The sequence below is a fragment of the Mauremys reevesii genome, linkage group 1 (genome assembly GCF_016161935.1).
Source record: "Mauremys reevesii isolate NIE-2019 linkage group 1, ASM1616193v1, whole genome shotgun sequence".
NCBI classification, from domain to species: Eukaryota; Metazoa; Chordata; order Testudines; family Geoemydidae; genus Mauremys; species Mauremys reevesii.
The window spans coordinates 150057640-150074819 of record NC_052623.1 but is presented as its reverse complement, the minus strand read 5'-3'; the positions used below and the strand labels follow the sequence as shown (position 1 = coordinate 150074819).

General features: G+C 42.3%; 1 protein-coding gene across 4 annotated transcripts in view; it reads right to left on the bottom strand.

Moving 5' to 3' along the window:
- The window catches only part of LOC120403370 (protein lava lamp-like), a 30237-nt gene that overhangs the window by 4578 nt on the left and 8479 nt on the right, over positions 1 to 17180 (bottom strand). The window contains exons 3-10 of one of the 4 annotated variants that reach the window (XM_039534384.1): positions 16529 to 16619; positions 14392 to 14567; positions 12278 to 12485; positions 10211 to 10292; positions 9494 to 9588; positions 8241 to 8366; positions 6239 to 6398; positions 5459 to 5612 (exon numbers count right to left, since the gene is read on the bottom strand). In XM_039534384.1, the coding sequence (XP_039390318.1) occupies positions 5603 to 5612; positions 6239 to 6398; positions 8241 to 8366; positions 9494 to 9588; positions 10211 to 10292; positions 12278 to 12485; positions 14392 to 14567; positions 16529 to 16619 (948 nt within the window). In that variant the 3' untranslated portion in view covers positions 5459 to 5602. Of the gene's footprint in view, positions 1 to 5458; positions 5613 to 6238; positions 6399 to 8240; positions 8367 to 9493; positions 9589 to 10210; positions 10293 to 12277; positions 12486 to 14391; positions 14568 to 16528; positions 16620 to 17180 lie in introns of those variants that run through there. The other 3 variants (XM_039534377.1, XM_039534359.1, XM_039534369.1) reach the window with 3 other exon arrangements.

Here is a 17180-nt window from a genome sequence, read left to right as displayed (position 1 = left end):
GAGCAAAGAAATTGCCGGCTTGCACAAAGCTAAATCTACAAATAGATTTTCTTTCTAGGTCCTTCAAAAATGTATTGGAGTTTAAAGCAGGCAGTTCACACCATGAAGTGACTTGTACTCGCACTGAAAAACCAAATGATCATAGTGTAATGTGACATCAGCACAGCCAGGGTCTTACACGTCTGCAAGAAGGGACCAAAAGCCACCAATCTAGATGAGAAGCAATAAGCAGAGTATGCGATGCTGTACATCTTCTTATCAGCCTGAGCAAGGGAGCTGCTGACCTGAGCAGAACAGATGTGGCTCCCAGGAGAAGTGTCAGTTTTGTGATGAATTTCCTATTTTTGTGACTGGAACTATTCAGGGAGTTGGATCTCTGCATGAAGCCCAACGGAAAGTTTCCTTTATTACTCATGACACTCAAGGAAATTTAATGACTGATGCCTTCTCTGTGTTATGGGCTGGGCTTGGATTAATGCCTGTCTTCTTTCACTGCGTGCCAGAGCACAGAGGCAGTGCTGGGTACTAGCTCTCAGTCCCATGTTTAGTCCATCAGCTCCGGAGTTATAATCCTGGTTCTGCCACTGACTTTGTGTGGCCTTGGGCAAGTCCACAAGCTTCTGCTTTCTCCTCTAAAATGGAGGTGATCCTATCAAGGGGGCATTATGAGGACTTGGGCCTGATCCTGCACCATCTAAGTCAATGGGAGACTTTGTCATAGACTTAAGTGGGCAAAGGATTGGAACCATAGTGCATATTTGAACAGCTTGTGAAAACGTGATGCACCTGTAAGTGCCACATAGGGTATAAATAATACACTGAGGAGTGCCAGCAAACTGGATACTGTACTCAGGGAACAGTTACTCCATGGCCCACCCGAACCACACCAGGCTAAAATTACCTGCATGTCACAAGGTAAGAAAACTGACCCCACGAAAGCTTTCCTGGGTGAAGTCCTGGGATGTTTTCTCTAGCAGTAGTTCACAAGGGCCAGGAGCCTGAGCCAAGACCGAAGATGGAATTCTTGTTGCATGGTGGCTGGCAACATTCTTTTGCCATCATTCAGTACAAATGCCAGAGGCAGGATTTACATTCACTGATGCATGAATACCGACAACCCAGGCGAACTGGCTTCTCCCTTGGAGCTGTATCAGAGAAGTTTTAAATTGTACCAGGGACTTCATAGGAACCCCCGTTAATGGAAACTACTGTGAGGCTATACATCCCTTAGCCAGGCTGCTTACTCAGCCAGTGCTGGCCCCAGCTAGCTCCCCAATGGGCATTCAGTCCAGTTCTGCTATTGCAAAATGAAATAGCTATGGAACTCTTGCAGGGATGTGTGGCCGCTCTGTGATCCCTGGACAGAACAGGAGCTAACTCTTGTCTCCTAAGAGCTACTGCTAGCTTTGTATCAGAGCTCCAGCTGCACAAGTTCTTTGGTTCTGCAAGTGCCACTCTTTTTCAGCCCCTCCAAGCTTCATGCCTAGACTTCCTGAGTGAATGATCCTGGGCCGATTGCTCATGGATAGGAAATTAATATTCTGGAGTTCTGAATGGGAAGTTTGCTGATTTAAGTGGCTATAAGATGGAGGGGAAGGTGGAAATGATTAGCGGCTTGTGTGTTTTGTTCCCTATAAATTTGGAAGCCTTTGTACTCAATCATGCCAATTCCATCCATGTACCGGGGGCTGTATAAATGCTTGCCCCCCAAATATACAGCCATTTAATTGGCAATGGGCTAAAGTCACTGGCCTAAGATTCCACTGAGGTCGACAAGTATCATGAAAACTGCTTATTTTTCCCTAACAGTAATAACTTGTCAAATATTACCTTAATTTTGTGCTGTTTACAAGCTCTCCAATACCTTGTTAGTCTTACCAGACTGAATAAGCATGGAAACAGTACTACCCTCTTGCCCTTTTGAGGTGGTCCTTAGAGAAAAAGGAGTGTGCGCACTGGCACAGTGATACAAGTCAGCATGCCCTGGGGTAGCCGGTGCCATCCTGGTTTTGGTCTATGGTACTTCACTGACCTTGGGTGCCAACCTGGCACCCATCATCACTAAATTAAATTATATATAATTAGGCTGAGGTTTTTTTCTATATTTTAAAAACAAACAGTATATCTAAAAATATCTCTTAAAGAAGAGAGGGTTACTCACCCTGTGCAGTAACTGACATTCTTCGAGATGAGTGTCCCTGTGGGTGTTCCACTTCAGGTCAAGGTGCGTCCCATGCCTTCTATCGGAGATTTCTACAGCAGTACCCCTACAGGCTGCGCACGTGCTGTGCCTGCCTCTCGAGCGGTCAGTGTTTGAATAGCACGTGCATGGCCTGGGCTCCTCAGTTCCTTCTCTACAACAGAGTGCATTATGAATTCCAAAGTAGAGGGGAGGAGGGCAGGTAGTGAAGCATCAACAGGGACACTCCTCTCCAAGAACGTCAGTTACTGCACAGGGTGAGTAACCTCTTCTTCAAGCACCTCTGTGGGTGCTCCACTCCAGGTGACTGAAAAGCAGTACTCTTTAGGATGGTTGGGACTTCAGATGAGGCAAGAAGGCTGTTGACAAGACAGCTCTACCCATTCGTGTCAGACGCTGCAGTATGGATGAGAGCGTAGTGATTGGCGAAGGTAAGGTTCGATGCCCAAGTAGCTGCCTTGCATGTGTCAGGCAGTGGGACATTACGGAGAAAGGCTGTGGAGGTGGAGACAGCTCTGGTAGAGTGTGTCCTAATTGATGTAGGAGGGTGTATTTGCCTGAGTTGGTAACAAAGGCATATGCAGTCACCAATCCATTTGGAAAGTCTCTGTGTAGAGATAGCAACAAAGAATCCTGTGGCACCTTATAGACTAACAGACGTTTTGCAGCATGAGCTTTCGTGGGTGAATACCCACTTCTTCGGATGCAAGTGGTGGAAATTTCCAGGGGCAGGTTTATATATGCAAGCAAGAAGCAAGCTAGAGATAAGGAGGTTAGTTCAATCAGGGAGGATGAGGCCCTGTTCTAGCAGTTGAGGTGTGAAAACCAAGGGAGGAGAAACTGGTTCTGTAATTGGCAAGCCATTCACAGTCTTTGTTTAATCCTGAGCTGATGGTGTCAAATTTGCAGATGAACTGGAGCTCAGCAGTTTCTCTTTGAAGTCTGGTCCTGAAGTTTTTTTGCTGCAGGATGGCCACCTTAAGATCTGCTATTGTGTGGCCAGGGAGGTTGAAGTGTTCTCCTACAGGTTTTTGTATATTGCCATTCCTAATATCTGATTTGTGTCCATTTATCCTTTTCCTTAGAGACTGTCCAGTTTGGCCGATGTACATAGCAGAGGGGCATTGCTGGCATATGATGGCATATATTACATTGGTGGACGTGCAGGTGAATGAACCGGTGATGGTGTGGCTGATCTGGTTAGGTCCTGTGATGGTGTTGCTGGTGTAGATATGTGGGCAGAGTTGGCATCGAGGTTTGTTGCATGGGTTGGTTCCTGAGCTAGAGTTACTATGGTGCGGTGTGCAGTTACTGGTGAGAATATGCTTCAGGTTGGCAGGTTGTCTGTGGGCGAGGACTGGCCTGCCACCCAAGGCCTGTGAAAGTGTGGGATCATTCTCCAGGATGGGTTGTAGATCCCTGATGATGCGCTGGAGGGGTTTTAGCTGGGGACTGTATGTGATGGCCAGTGGAGTCCTGTTGGTTTCTTTCTTGGGTTTGTCTTGCAGTAGGAGGTCAACAGATCATACCAGCAATTGTTACTTCTGCATGGTGCCTCCAGTTGGGAAAGGTGTGTCAAAGAAGAAAAAGTGGACTGTGCATTATCCAAACATTCCATCAGCTATACGCCCAGTACCCCACGGAGAAGGACTGCCGGTTCCTGATGCACCAGAATCATTCTCACTTGAGTCAGACAAGGAAGAGGATGAAACTTCTGGTCCTGAACCATCAATGTCACAGGACCCACATTTTCTCCCATCCTCCTCCTCTGAACCACACCTCATAACACAAAGTGAACTGAATGACCTTGTCAGGGATTTGGAACTACCCAAGATTAAGGCAGAGCTGTTGGGCTCCAGACTACAGCAGTGGAATCTCCTGGCAGGTGATGTTAGGGTTTCCATGTTCCGTGACCCTCAAAAGGATCTTGTCCCATTCTTCTTCATGGAAGGTGATCTTGTAGCCTGCAACAACATCGATGGTGTGATGGCAGCCCTCAACATCGTTCATGATCCAGATGAGTGGAGACTGTTCATTGATTCATCGAAGATGAGTCTTAAAGCTGTTTTACTGCATAATGGCAATGTTTTGCCATCAATTCCAGTTGGTCATGCAGTCCATATGAAGGAAACCTATGACAACATGAAACAACTTTTGAGGTGCATAAACTATGACCAACATCAGTGGCAGCTTTGTGGCGATTTGAAGGTTGTTGCTCTCTTGCTTGGTCTGCAGACTGGATACACAAAGTACTGCTGTTTTCTCTGCGAATGGGATAGTCGTGCAAGAGATTCCCACTACATCAAGAAAGATTGGCCACTCCGACAGTCATTGGAGCCTGGGAGGAAAAGTGTTGAATCAAGGAAGATTTTGTTACCACCCTTACACATCAAGCTGGGTCTGATGAAGAACTTTGTCAAGGCCATTGACAAAACACAAGCAGCTTTCAAGTACCTCTGTGGAAAATTTCCAAGGTTAAGTGAAGCTAAGATAAAGGAAGGTGTCTTTGTTGGTCCTCAGATTCGTGAACTTCTTTGAGATGATGCATTTGACCATGCACTGCGTGGCAAGGAAAAGACGGCATGGAAAGCCTTCCAGTTAGTGGCAATAAATTTTCTCAGAAACAACAAGGCAGACAACTACAGGTTGTTGGTGGCAAACCTCCTCAAGGCATACAAAAGCCTTGATTGGAACATGTCACTAAAGATATATTTTTTGCACTCGCATCTAGATTTTTTTCCACCGAACTGCGGAGCAGTGAGTGATGAGCACGGCGAGCGATTTCACCAGGACATTGCAACAATGGAGAAACGCTATCAGGGCAAATGGAGCCCATCAATGCTTGCAGACTATTGCTGGACAGTGACAAGAGATGCTCCATTTAATGAATACAAGAGACAAGCCAAGAAGCGCTGAGTAGACACTGAATAGGACTAAACTATGTACATAATAGTTTTTTGCCTTTTGTTTCATAATAAATTTTAGTTATATAACCCTTTTGCTGATTTTTAAAGTGTTACATAAACAGGACAGGTGAAATATTATCATGTAAAGCAACCATAAACACATGAAAAGACCTAGGTTTACAATTTATGATTAAAACTCTACTATCTACACAATATACATAGACATAAAATGTAAAAACTTAAATATCTTAGAAACAGTAGCCAATCAGTTGTTTTAATTGTCATATTTGAATTCAGCACATCAAAATACATAATAAAAAGGATATTTTATCACTGAAGCAGACGACTTCTCAAAAATTGTAGACCAGTGTTATCTCTTCATGCTCCTCCACAGTGATTGAAATAAACTTTTCTGTTGAGAAACTAGAAGCAGGATGTGCTGAACCCTTGAATCCACTTCACCCATTGGTTTGACAAAGCCACAAAGTGTGGCCCATCAGGGAATTCTGGAAGGCATATCACTACCATTACAGTTGGGTCTTTGCTTGTGGATGGTGACTTGAAGATTTTAGCTGACATTTTAACAATGGCTGTTGTACGTGGGAGGCCGCTGGCGTGAGTGTCAGGAGACTAAGTGCTTTTAACAATATAGTGACTTAAGAAAGTGGCCATACAAGCAGTCCCTCAACCTCTCTCACCATTCCTAATTCCTCAGGAAGTGAGGGCAAAGAAGGGAAGCTAGCCCAGTTACACAACACATGTTCCTAAGCAGATTTAAACATGCATTTCTTTTCACTGAAAATTAAATTGAGAGGGAGACCTTAATTCTACCAGTGCCTGAACAGCTGAAATGTTTCTGGATGCGCTCATCAACATCTCTATGTTAAGGTTTTATACTGTAGCCCATCACCAAAGCTTCTGAGCATCTTCTGGGAAAGCACTAGCCAAGTCTGTAGTAGACTTCATGGAGTCTCTTCCTCTTCTTCCTTTCCAGGTAATAGAAAGCTCTGCTTGGGGTAGGGTTTGTTTTAGAATAAATTTTCAATAGGATTAGAAAACTTAAAATTTCTAGCAAAATTTTCTTGCTTTAAGTTCAATAATTAATTGTAATTAATGCTTAATTCTAAATTACCTGCTCATGGCACTTTTACTGCAGGTATCCATTGCAGAGAGGCTGCCTGTTGTTATATCTGCATCATGCTGTAGAGAGTTCTGATGATGTGTCCTATTTTGCTGACTGACTGCAGACAAATCATCATCACACGGTTCTGGGATCTCCTCACATGCACCATCTTGAAAGCAGCAAAAAACCAGCATGGTCAGAGGGTGCACTGAAGTTGTATATAGTTTGATTTTCTAAACCGAAGACTAGAAAGGTATCCTCAGAAATGTATACCAAACTTGGTTACATACGGCAACTTAGTCATCTGTCTGGAAGTAACAGATTGATGCATCAACAGAATGTCTCATAATGATAGATGAAGTAGTTCAATGCCAGTTTAGAGCAAAAGTGGTTGTCAGCTGACCTATGTGAACTTAACTGCGGACACAATTCAATGTCTAATGGTCATATGTTTGATTTGTCTAATAAACTAAGGCCTGGTCTACACTGCGGGGGGGGGGGGGGGTCGAACTAAGGTACGCAACTACCTTAGTTCGAACTACTTACCCGTCCTCACGGCATGGGATCGACGTCCGCGGCCCCCCCTTCGACTCCGCCACCGCCATTCGCGGTGGTGGAGTTCCGGAGTCAACGGGAGCGCGTTCGGAGTTCGATATATTGCGTCTAGATGAGACGCGATATATCGAACTCCGAGAAATCGATTGCTACCCGCCAATATGGCAGGTAGTGAAGACGTACCCTAAATATCCTATCATCACAGGAGGCAGTGTTACAGGTAGTCTCAAAGGTGGGCCCAAAGGCTAACTGAACTGGAACTGTGTGCATACACAGAGAGTAGTCAGTCTCTAGCACCTTGCTGAAGTACTTTAAGGCAGTGCGGGGAACTTGAACGGCCACTGCTCCTGTCCACTAGTGATGTAGATTCAGCAGATTCAGTCTCCCGAGCAAAAGAGCCAGCACATGTCACAAGCCCTAACTTTGTGTAATTAAAAGAAAAAAGAGGCTAATGATCTATGAATTTGGAAATTCCAGATGACACTACAAAGCTAAGTAATCTCTAGCAGCAGGTGTGCCATCCCTATTGATCAAATCCTTTCTTACCAAACAGCTCATCTCCCATGGATCAATGCATGTAGGGGAATCTCTGTGTTGGCTTTCCAGGAAGAATCAGCCACTACACCCCCCGCCCTTTGAAGGCTTGGGGGAAGGGCAGAGACTGAGCTCCATAATCCTGAGGAAGTTGATCAAAAAAATAAATCAATCTGGGGCTGTGCTGCCAAGGAGCCACCAACACCAGAGCTGGTGCAGGGTTGCAAAACTTCCATGCCGATGGGTATGGGCTCCTGCAGGACCCTCTGTGATCTACAAGATCCCAAGCCATGTATGGTCTCTGGCCTCTTCTATGGGTGGACAAAGATGGTACAGGTAAGAGGATCCTCACAGAGGTGAGGCCCCTCTTGTGGTTTTTTTTCGTAGGGAAAACAGAGCTAAATAAGTATAATACTTACAAAAGTTAAATAATTAGAATTTACTTTAAAAGCTAAAAACTTCCTTGATATTATTTGTACAACACGCTTCCATATCTAAAGTACTTGCAGGATACCTATCAGTGCAGTATCTGAACCCCAGGGCCAACTGTATATATCAGAGAACATGTTTGATTGCTATTGTGAATATTCAGCTTTTTCAAAAAGAAGTACTATTGTAATCCCAGCTGAGAAGCAGTGATCATTCTGATACAAATATTTCCCAAAAATATGAATAAAAGGCAGTCACAATGCTTTGTTTGAATATTAAGACAACAGTAGATTGCATGTGAAAATATGGCAAGATTATTTAACCATCAGCAGGGTTCTGACCACAGAATTAACTCTTCTGTTCAGGTAGAATATATACTGATATAAAAGGTATTGGAAATAAAAATTCTATGTAATGCAATAGAAAAAGCATCAATTGACCTGGAGAGAGTTTTAATGAGCAACTCTAATCAGTATGTAGTTAAAAAATGTACCTTTTGTGTTTCTCTTAGATTCTTTCTTCAAGCCTGTATCATGGTATCCAGTGATCAGAATCTCTGTAGACTCACTATTCATAGACACTGAGGAGGCATTGCTTTTAGAACATTCTTGTTGCCTTTCTAAAGAAAGAAAGAAAAAGGCTTGCTCATATTGACTTCACCAGCTCTAGATATTACTGTAAAGATGCAATTACTATTTTGATCAGTAAAAATTCACTAAGGGTTAATAGTTTTGTATTATTATGTTTGTAATGGTGTAGCACCTAATAGCCACCATCATGGATGATGGAGCAGATCTTAGTTTTAAACAGAAAGCGGAATTTGATACATTAAGAAAAGAAAAGCTAAGCTGCTTATGATGAACCTCAGGCTTACTAGTACAATTACTATTCTATTTATTAATAACGGAATATACTAGGCTAAACAATTTTTTTAAGAGGCTATTTTTTCCATTCTCTGAGACTTACACATGTAATTTTTGCCTATAAATGTGTTTGTTTATTTAAATTTGAACACTAATGCAGAAAGCAGTGAAACAATAGGAAAACAACATACTTGAACTCACGTCACAAATCACTTGTATATCAGTGTTTTCTAAACTGATGTACAGGTCCATGTATCCTATACATTCTTAAGCAATATTTCTACTATCAGGAACAGCACATAAAAGTGATGAAGGTAAGAAAGCAAAAGAGAAGTTCTTGCTTATCACCTCTTGTAGACCAAGGCGTCTCAGCACTGGTTATGGATCATTTAGCTTTAACTGCAGTGTGGATGGCTTAAAAATGTGGGCATTAGGCTACCTGGTGTTAAACAAATTAAAAAATGAGGGAAATATTCTAACCATAAAAGTTACAGGGTATAAAATGTCTAAGGGGAAAAAATCTTCTGCTTGTTTGCTTGTTTTAAACTTACTGCTTATGCTGCTGGTAAGGAACACACTACAATAGTAAAGTTGTTCTTCATCAGAAAGACAAAATGATAGCCGCTATATCTGGATCCTTTATGTTGGCTCCTCATTTAACTTGTTTCACACCATAGCCCTGTAATGAGCTGTGCATAGGGAGCCCGCACAGAGCTCATTGCACATGCATGTTAACCCTCAATTGGGAAGTTTTTGGAAATACAGCTAAGAATCCCAGTATCACACCTTTATTACCGAAGCACAAAACAGTGAAGGCCCAATTTAAAATTTAGTTTTATATTTTAATCCCAGCATGGCAATTTCCAAACTCAATGTCACTTACCATCACACGCATGGGGGCTGTAAACTTTGAGTATAGACACCATTCTGCTGCTGGGAATTCCATTCGTCTCATCTGTTTGTAAACCTTCTTTCCTGCTAAGAGCAAAGATATGGGAAAACACTACCACTGATTGTTTGTTGCTCTTTAAAGAACATGAGGGATCATGACCATTAGTTTTTTTTTCTTTTTGTATACAGCTCCTATCAAAACAAAGATTTCCAAAGCTGCTGAAAGCAGATGGCAGCCTGGGGAGAATTATACCACCTTATCAGAAATGCTCAAATCTTAGCACATCCGATCCAGAACAGATTCTGACATGCTGGGTGGTTAAAGCAGATTTTTGACTGCAAGGTACAATTTATCACATTCTGTGGGTGGGAAACTGAATAAGATACATCTATTACATATTTTCACTACTTGTTTAGGTTGTAAAAACTGTGTTCTTATAGAATTGCTCAGCATAGATGGACATTCAGTACAAAAACAAAATACAAAAGGGGCTTGTAAAGGGTGGAGTGCAACTTGCTGTACTGATAAGGGGGGAGGTAAAGTGTTTGTTGTGGTGATACCATTATTTTACACTTCATGCAGCTTTTTTCCATGATGTCCAGTTTGACTCATTTCTTCTCAATGTGTGCTGCTTGCTTATAGTGTCATTCCCTGGTTAGCATAATAAGGTAATAGAAGAAGATTACATGCATTTCTCCCAAGACTTACCCATACTGCACTGATGATAGAATTCTAGTCTGTGTGTCTTTTTTGCAAAGATCAGTCCAAGGAATTAATGTTGTGGTCTGGCCTAAAAAAGAGTAGTTGAATGCAGAGTTTATTTTTTTATACTGTCTATTAATATGTCTATTGTTGAATTTCCAGCCTTTCACTACTTGGTTTTTCTCAGGATAGTTTTTAGAGCAGGGGGCGGCAACCTTTCAGAAGTGGTGTGTCGAGTCTTCATTTATTCACTCTAATTTAAGGTTTTGTGTGCCAGTCATAGATTTTAACGTTTTTAGAAGGTCTCTTTCTATAAGTCTATAATGAAACTGTTGTTGGGTGTAAAGTAAATAAGGTTTTAAAAATGTTTAAGAAGCTTCATTTAAAATTAAATTAAAATGCAGAGCCCCCTTGACTGCTGGCCAGGACCCAGGCAGTGTGAGTGCCACTGAAAATCAGCTCACATGCCACCTTCGGCATGCATGCCATAGGTTGCCTACCCCTGTTTTAGAGCTTTGAAATCGCTGGCATGAGATGGCGATTTTTACATTAACAAGACCATTTTTGAATAATAAAAATGAAATGAAAAAATAAATGGGCTGATTTCTGAAAATTCAAGTTTAAACTTTGTAAAGGAAGGAGATTTTGATCTTTGAAGGATTTGAAACACCTCTAATTGCTAAAATCTACCTAAATTCCTACCATTTTCACCCATGTGCACTGTGCTAATTGACTGGTTGTTTGCTTTGTCTTGTTCCTTCCTTTTATCCTTCCGGTATAAGCCTTGCTCTTCCTGTTCCTCTCCATCCTTCATTTTCCCTTTATAGTCGTCTCCCTCTTGCAACCTTTTCCTTGGCCTTCATTTGCCAATGGGGCTTCAGCCCTGCACTTAGCTATGTGTTGAAGGCTTTTGCTGAATCAGGGCCTTCAATGCAGCAAATATGTGGAACCTTTGGAATGTGTGCATGCTGCCATGCTCAATAGCTGTTCTCTTATGAATAAGGTTTCTAGTGGCACAAATGTGTCCCCTCAGTAAATGGCAGAAGGGATACAATCCATCTAAAAAACTAAATATCTAATTCATTTATAACTTTTTAGTGCTTTCTAATGAGCATTTGAACCAGCTTCTATATGCACAGAATGGTGCCATTTCTTTGTCTATTCATTCTTGCATAGCTGTGTCCTTCACTCTCCCATCCCAATGACTTTTCAAGCTGGACCATTGGTAGGTCCTGCTTTGCCCTTTGTGTACACACAGGTTTTCCAATTGGTTTCAATCAGTCTCTCATTAGTTGAAGACCATTCAAACTGGGGCTCAGAACTTTTCTAAAGGGGAACTGCAGCTTCAAAAAGGTGGACTGTTTAAAACGAGAGCAGCAGAAAGTTCACCAAGTAAGATTATGGGGCCATTCTATAGGCCTGTCTTGAAAGGCTATTGGCTGTCCTGAGCCCTTGGGGTGTTGGGTACATTATAGAATTCAAACTGAATAACATCCATCCTGTAAAGGCGCATTTGCACAGTCTCCAGTGTGATCGGTATGGCACAGAGTTCCAATCATAACAAGAAATATTGTTCTGAAGTATACAGCCCTAGTTGTAAATTGTGTACTTATGCAAGGCACCACATTCACGATACAATATAGGGAAGAAGAGTAATGACTGAAATCGAAACAGATTGACTAGTCTGTTTTTCCAGTAAAAGCTGAAGTCTTAGAAATAAAACAAGCGTGCATTACATTTCACCAAGACACTCTTTTATAGCTCTTGTTCTTATGAGAGCCTGGGGTAAAACAGTGTACTTCATGGTGGCAGAAAATACAGAACAGGGTTTAGAACACCCTGCTCTGTATTTTACTTCCAAAATGATGGGGTATCACATGCTGTACAGGGGAGCTACATGTTTTTCATGAAGAAGCATTTTATTTAAACTCTAATCAATTCAAGTAGACTCGTTAAAATGTTTCAAATGCCATGCATCAGTGTCATGCATTTCATTGCTTGTCTTTTCCTAGACCTCTAAAGAGCCTGAGAAATAAACTGTGAAATGACATATTTTGAGGCTGCCTGCTTTACCTTTCTTTCTGGCTGTTGCCATCTCTGCTAGCCGTTCATATTCTCTCTTAACATCCCATAGCTCTTCTTTCAGTCTGTGGTTTTCCTCACTTAGTTGGTGACAGAGTTCTCTCAACCTCCTGGACTCGCGTCTTAGTTGAAAAATCTCCTCATGAAGGTCCTGATCATAGGTTGCTAGTGGAGTGTGCCTCTTGCTCACTGTGTTCATCTTTAAAATAAAAATGGCACGGCATTATTTCATTGCCTATAGCATGTAGATAATGCCTTGAGGGTAACTGTGGTGAGATTTTACATTTTGGAGAGAGAAACTGTGAGTGTGTGTGCGTGTGTGTGTGTAAAGTATAGACATAAGAGTGGAAGCTAACTTCTTAAATGTGCTTTTGAAGTCAAATACATCTTCTCTGAGCTCTTGTAATGCTCATTTAAATACAGATATGAGTTAAAAGAATTCATAGAATTGCTTTGAATTCTACCTGCATGCTTTCCACAGCAAGAATAATTGCTTGGGAAGTTGCAGTAGTATAGGAAAGCCTATAAGATTAAAAAAAATGGTTGAAATATAACAACAACGATGCTAATAGAGTAATAGCACGGTACTATGCAAAATATGGTTAAACTATTTAAGCGCAGGCTGGTTGTGACTCTAATAATCTATCAACCAAGGAGAGAAATGTACATGTGTTCATGAGCCATACAAATCACCAAGTGTATCATGAAATCCCCATACTGCGTTGCCTACCTTTAAAACTGAAAACAAATTTTATTATAGCCATAAAAGATGTGGAGATGTTTCCCAGTAGCTTTCAGTGCTGTTCTTTAAAACTGGAATTGAAATATAACCATATGGCCCTGGATTGCTCATAAATACTACAAAAAACAAGTTTGTTTTACTAAAGTAGCTACTTTGTCAATATTGGGACATTTCTTACAGTTAGGGGCCTAATCCCACAACCCATACGCACAGGGACAATCCCATGTGATGAAGGAATTGACTTCAATTGGATTGCTCTCAGGAGTAAAGACTTGACGGATCAGGGCTTAATTACTGTACACTTCTGTTATCAATGAGATGGAGCTGATGTCCTGTTGTAAGGACTCGAGGTACTGTATAAAAAACACAGTACAAAGCCAGCATGGTGGGAGTGGGAGGAAAGAATGCACAGGCCTGAGTCTGTTTGATAAACCAGATATTCTCCTTGGTTCATTTTGCTACAATACAAGATAACTGTACATATATTTTATGCATTAAATTGCATAGAAGTCTCCATTTGGTTAGCCAAAAAAAGCAACAAAATGCAAAGGACTCTTGTGAGAAGGGACAGTCTTGTGAGACCGAGTCCCCTTACGGCTCTGCTCCTTTTTCCCCCCTTCCCCTTTCCAGAAGGTCACATATTGGGATGGCTGTGGGGCTGGATGTGGCTTTCTCCTGAGTTTGCCAGTAACACACTGTCCATCAGCCAGAAGGGAAAGCTGGAGAAACTCTAGGCATCCAAATTCAAATTCCCCTCAGCTTTCTGTTCCCACTGTACTACAGAGCTAGCACAGCCAGTGCACGTTCTCCTTACCCAACTTTGCATCATCCTTCTTTCCCCGTAATCAGGGGGCGGGGGCACAATTTAAAGGTTGGCCCCCCGACAGCTTGAATCATGCCCCCCAAACCCAAGCGCACTCCTCTCTAATCTCAGTGGGCCCCTCCCTGCAGCTCCCAGGTGTTTGCTGCTGCCTCCCCCCGCAGCTGCCACTCCCAGCATGTTGGCTTCAGCAGCTGCCATGCACAGAGGGGGCCTGGCAGCAGCATGTGACTAAGTGGAGCCAGCAAACTCTGCAAAGATGGGGGGTGGTACATGACCCTACGTGCCCCAGCCCATGTCATCTCTGGCTTTTGCCCAGCAGGGTGGGGAGTCTTGGGGCTTCAGTAGGAGCAGGGCTAAAGCCCTGACCCCCTGAAGGTGTTACCTGTGGGGCGGAAGACCTCCGTCCCCGCAGGGCAGAAGCCCCAAGACCTCGTTCCCCCCAGGGCAGGCGTATCCCGGCTCTCAAACTTCTGAAGTTTGTCGTATGCAGCTCAGAGCTACCCCTGAGCTAGGCTTTCTCGGGCCTGGGAGATTCCTTACCATTTCCTTGAGAAGATTATTTTCTTCTTTGGATTCTTTTATCTTCTGCAGATATTCAGATTTTAACTGAGCCATTTCATTTTTCAGTTGTGAAATCTCTTCGTCTGCATTTGCCAGCTCCAGAACAGCAGCCTCATTGGCCTCCAGAAGATCACCGACCTGATTCTTAAGACTCACTGTAAAACAAACGTACCAGCATGTGTGACTTGGATATGTCAAAAGGGAAACATACCTCTTATTCTTTTTTTGACAATGCACTCCTAGGGGGAGAGAGCGGCGGCCTAGTGCTCTGAGCATCCAGTTAGGAAATGAGAACTCCTAAGTCTTAATGACACCAAATCCATCTGTGGCCTGGAGCAACTCTTTAAATGGGGGTGGGGAGGGTGGGTAATAAAATGTAGCTGCATCTCTGGCAAAGGGATTAGAGGTTAGTGGGTCTCATACTGTAGATCGGACCCCCAAAGTGGGTCATGGCCCCATTTCAATGGGGTCACCAGGGCTGGCATTAGACTTGCTCAGGCCCAGCCAAAAGACGTCAGCCCTGGACAGTGGGGCTCAGGTTACAGCCCCCTGCATCTGGGGCTTCAGCTTTGGCTTCGTCCCCACCTCCCTTCCCCCCCCCCCCCCCCCCCCCCGCACCTGGGGCGGTGGGGCTTGGGTTTAGGGTCATGTAGTAATTTTTGTTATTAGAAGGGGGTTGTGGTGCAGTGAAGTTTGAGAAGTGCTTAATGTTTAGCCAGTGCTGAATATTATGCTTAATAAATACTGAATAACCATATATAGTGTCTTTCCAATGCAATATACATGGAATGAAAGACAACATGAAGCTGAATACAGAGAAGGTTTCTTGAGGTCTGATCCTGCATACACTTATGTAGGTGCTTAACTGCTGGTACGTGAGCAGTCCCCTTGAGGTCAGTGGAACTATTAATGTGCCTAGAGTTTAGTAAGTACGTGTTTAGGGGGTCGGGGTCTTAGTTAGTAGGAAGTTCTACTGATTAAAATTTGCCCATTCCCAGGTGGAAATGCTACCCTAGCAGCCACTATTTTTGCTCATGTGATTCCTTATTTGTGTATTAGAGGAGAGAAATAATGAAGAGCAAGCTCAAGGGGGAAAAAATCCATTAAGTTTCTAAATAGTCTTTTTTCCCTTGTACTGTACAGTTATTTTACAAATATTGGATTAGCTAGTTGTGTTAGTGGAGGGCAAAGTTGAGTACCAGGAATAAATGCTCAATGTGATTAGCTAAGAGTTTTGATGTGTGGCTCCCTTTAATGTTAGTAAGAGTTACAACTAAACTCCATCACTCACGTTACTACACTCATAGCTTTTAATGTGGCAATATAAAGCAAAATACATGGTTTAGTGAATAGGGCACTGACCGGGATGCAGAAGACCTGGTTTTACATACAAGTCACAGGCTCCTTGTATGATTTTGCATAATCAGTTAATCTGCACTGTAAACTGGGAGAAATATTTTGTTACATCATGAAGAGAGATGTGAGGGAAAATGCCATGATGATTGTGTGGTAGGATGGTGATGAGGTCTGAGTAAGTTTCAGATAGTACCTGGATAATATAACTACATGTATTTTCTGTAATCGTGTGCCTAGACCAGTGGTCCTCAAACTCTTCAGTGATATTTCATACCCATATGGCATTTAGCAAATTCTGCCTCAGCTCCTTGTTTTAAGCTACAGCAGAACCTCAGAGTTATGAACACTTTTGGGAATGGAGGTTGTTCGTAACTCTGAACAAAAAGTGATGGTTCTTTCAAAAGTTTGCAACTGAACATTGACTTAATAGAGCTTTGAAACTTTACTATGCAGAATGAAAATGCTGCTTTCTCTTTATTTTTTAGTAGTTTACATTTAACACAGTACTGTCCTTTATTTGCTTTTTGTGTGTGTCTGGGGGGGTGGGTCTCTGCTGCTGCCTGATTGCGTACTTCTGGTTTCAAATGAAGTGTGTGGTTAACTGGTCAGTTCATAACTCTGGTGTTTGTAACTCTGAGGTTCTACTGTAGCTTCTAATTGCTGGGTGAAAGATGTCCTGCCAAAAAGAATGTGCTAATCTGTGAATGTGTTCAACAAAGAAAAGGAACAACAGACCCAGATAAATGACATTGCTTCATACCAATTTGCTGCTGTAGTATTAAAGCTGAGCTGTGGTCCAAGCTGAGGTGACTGGGGGTTGCCATCTTTTCCTTAAAACTCCTTGCCTCCTGCTAATGAAATCCATTTGTTTAGCATTTATTACCAAGGAAATGTTAACACCTTTCCAGAATTTTCTTCCCTTTATTACTTGGTTTAGTTTTCTTTTCATTCTTATTATTATGCATACATTTACTGTTCACCCCATGTGTCTCCCTATTGTTCTCCTTCATTCTTATGCTCCTTAGTAAATAAAAATGCGAAGCTGCTCTGAGTTTCAGTATTGCAGCGCATCGTCTGTTCTGACCATGAATCTGCAGCAGCTCAACAGTTCAAAACTATTTTTATCTCCTTTCCTGGCATTGCCATCTGTCTAGTGAAGAGCCCAGATTATCTGTTTCTAAAGCATTTCATTCCTGTGTCCCAGATTTGCTACAGCCCTTTTTAAAAGAAATTCCTTGCTGGTGTTAACTGCATGGCTGTACATTCTGATCCTGAGTACCACAAATTTACACCAGTGTTTTGGTTGAAGTTGGTTATTTATTCACATAAGCAAAACAGAGAGGCAAGGAAACAGGATGAAAAAAATAGCTTTTGTAATTGCTGCTGCTTTAAATGTTACTTCACAATATACT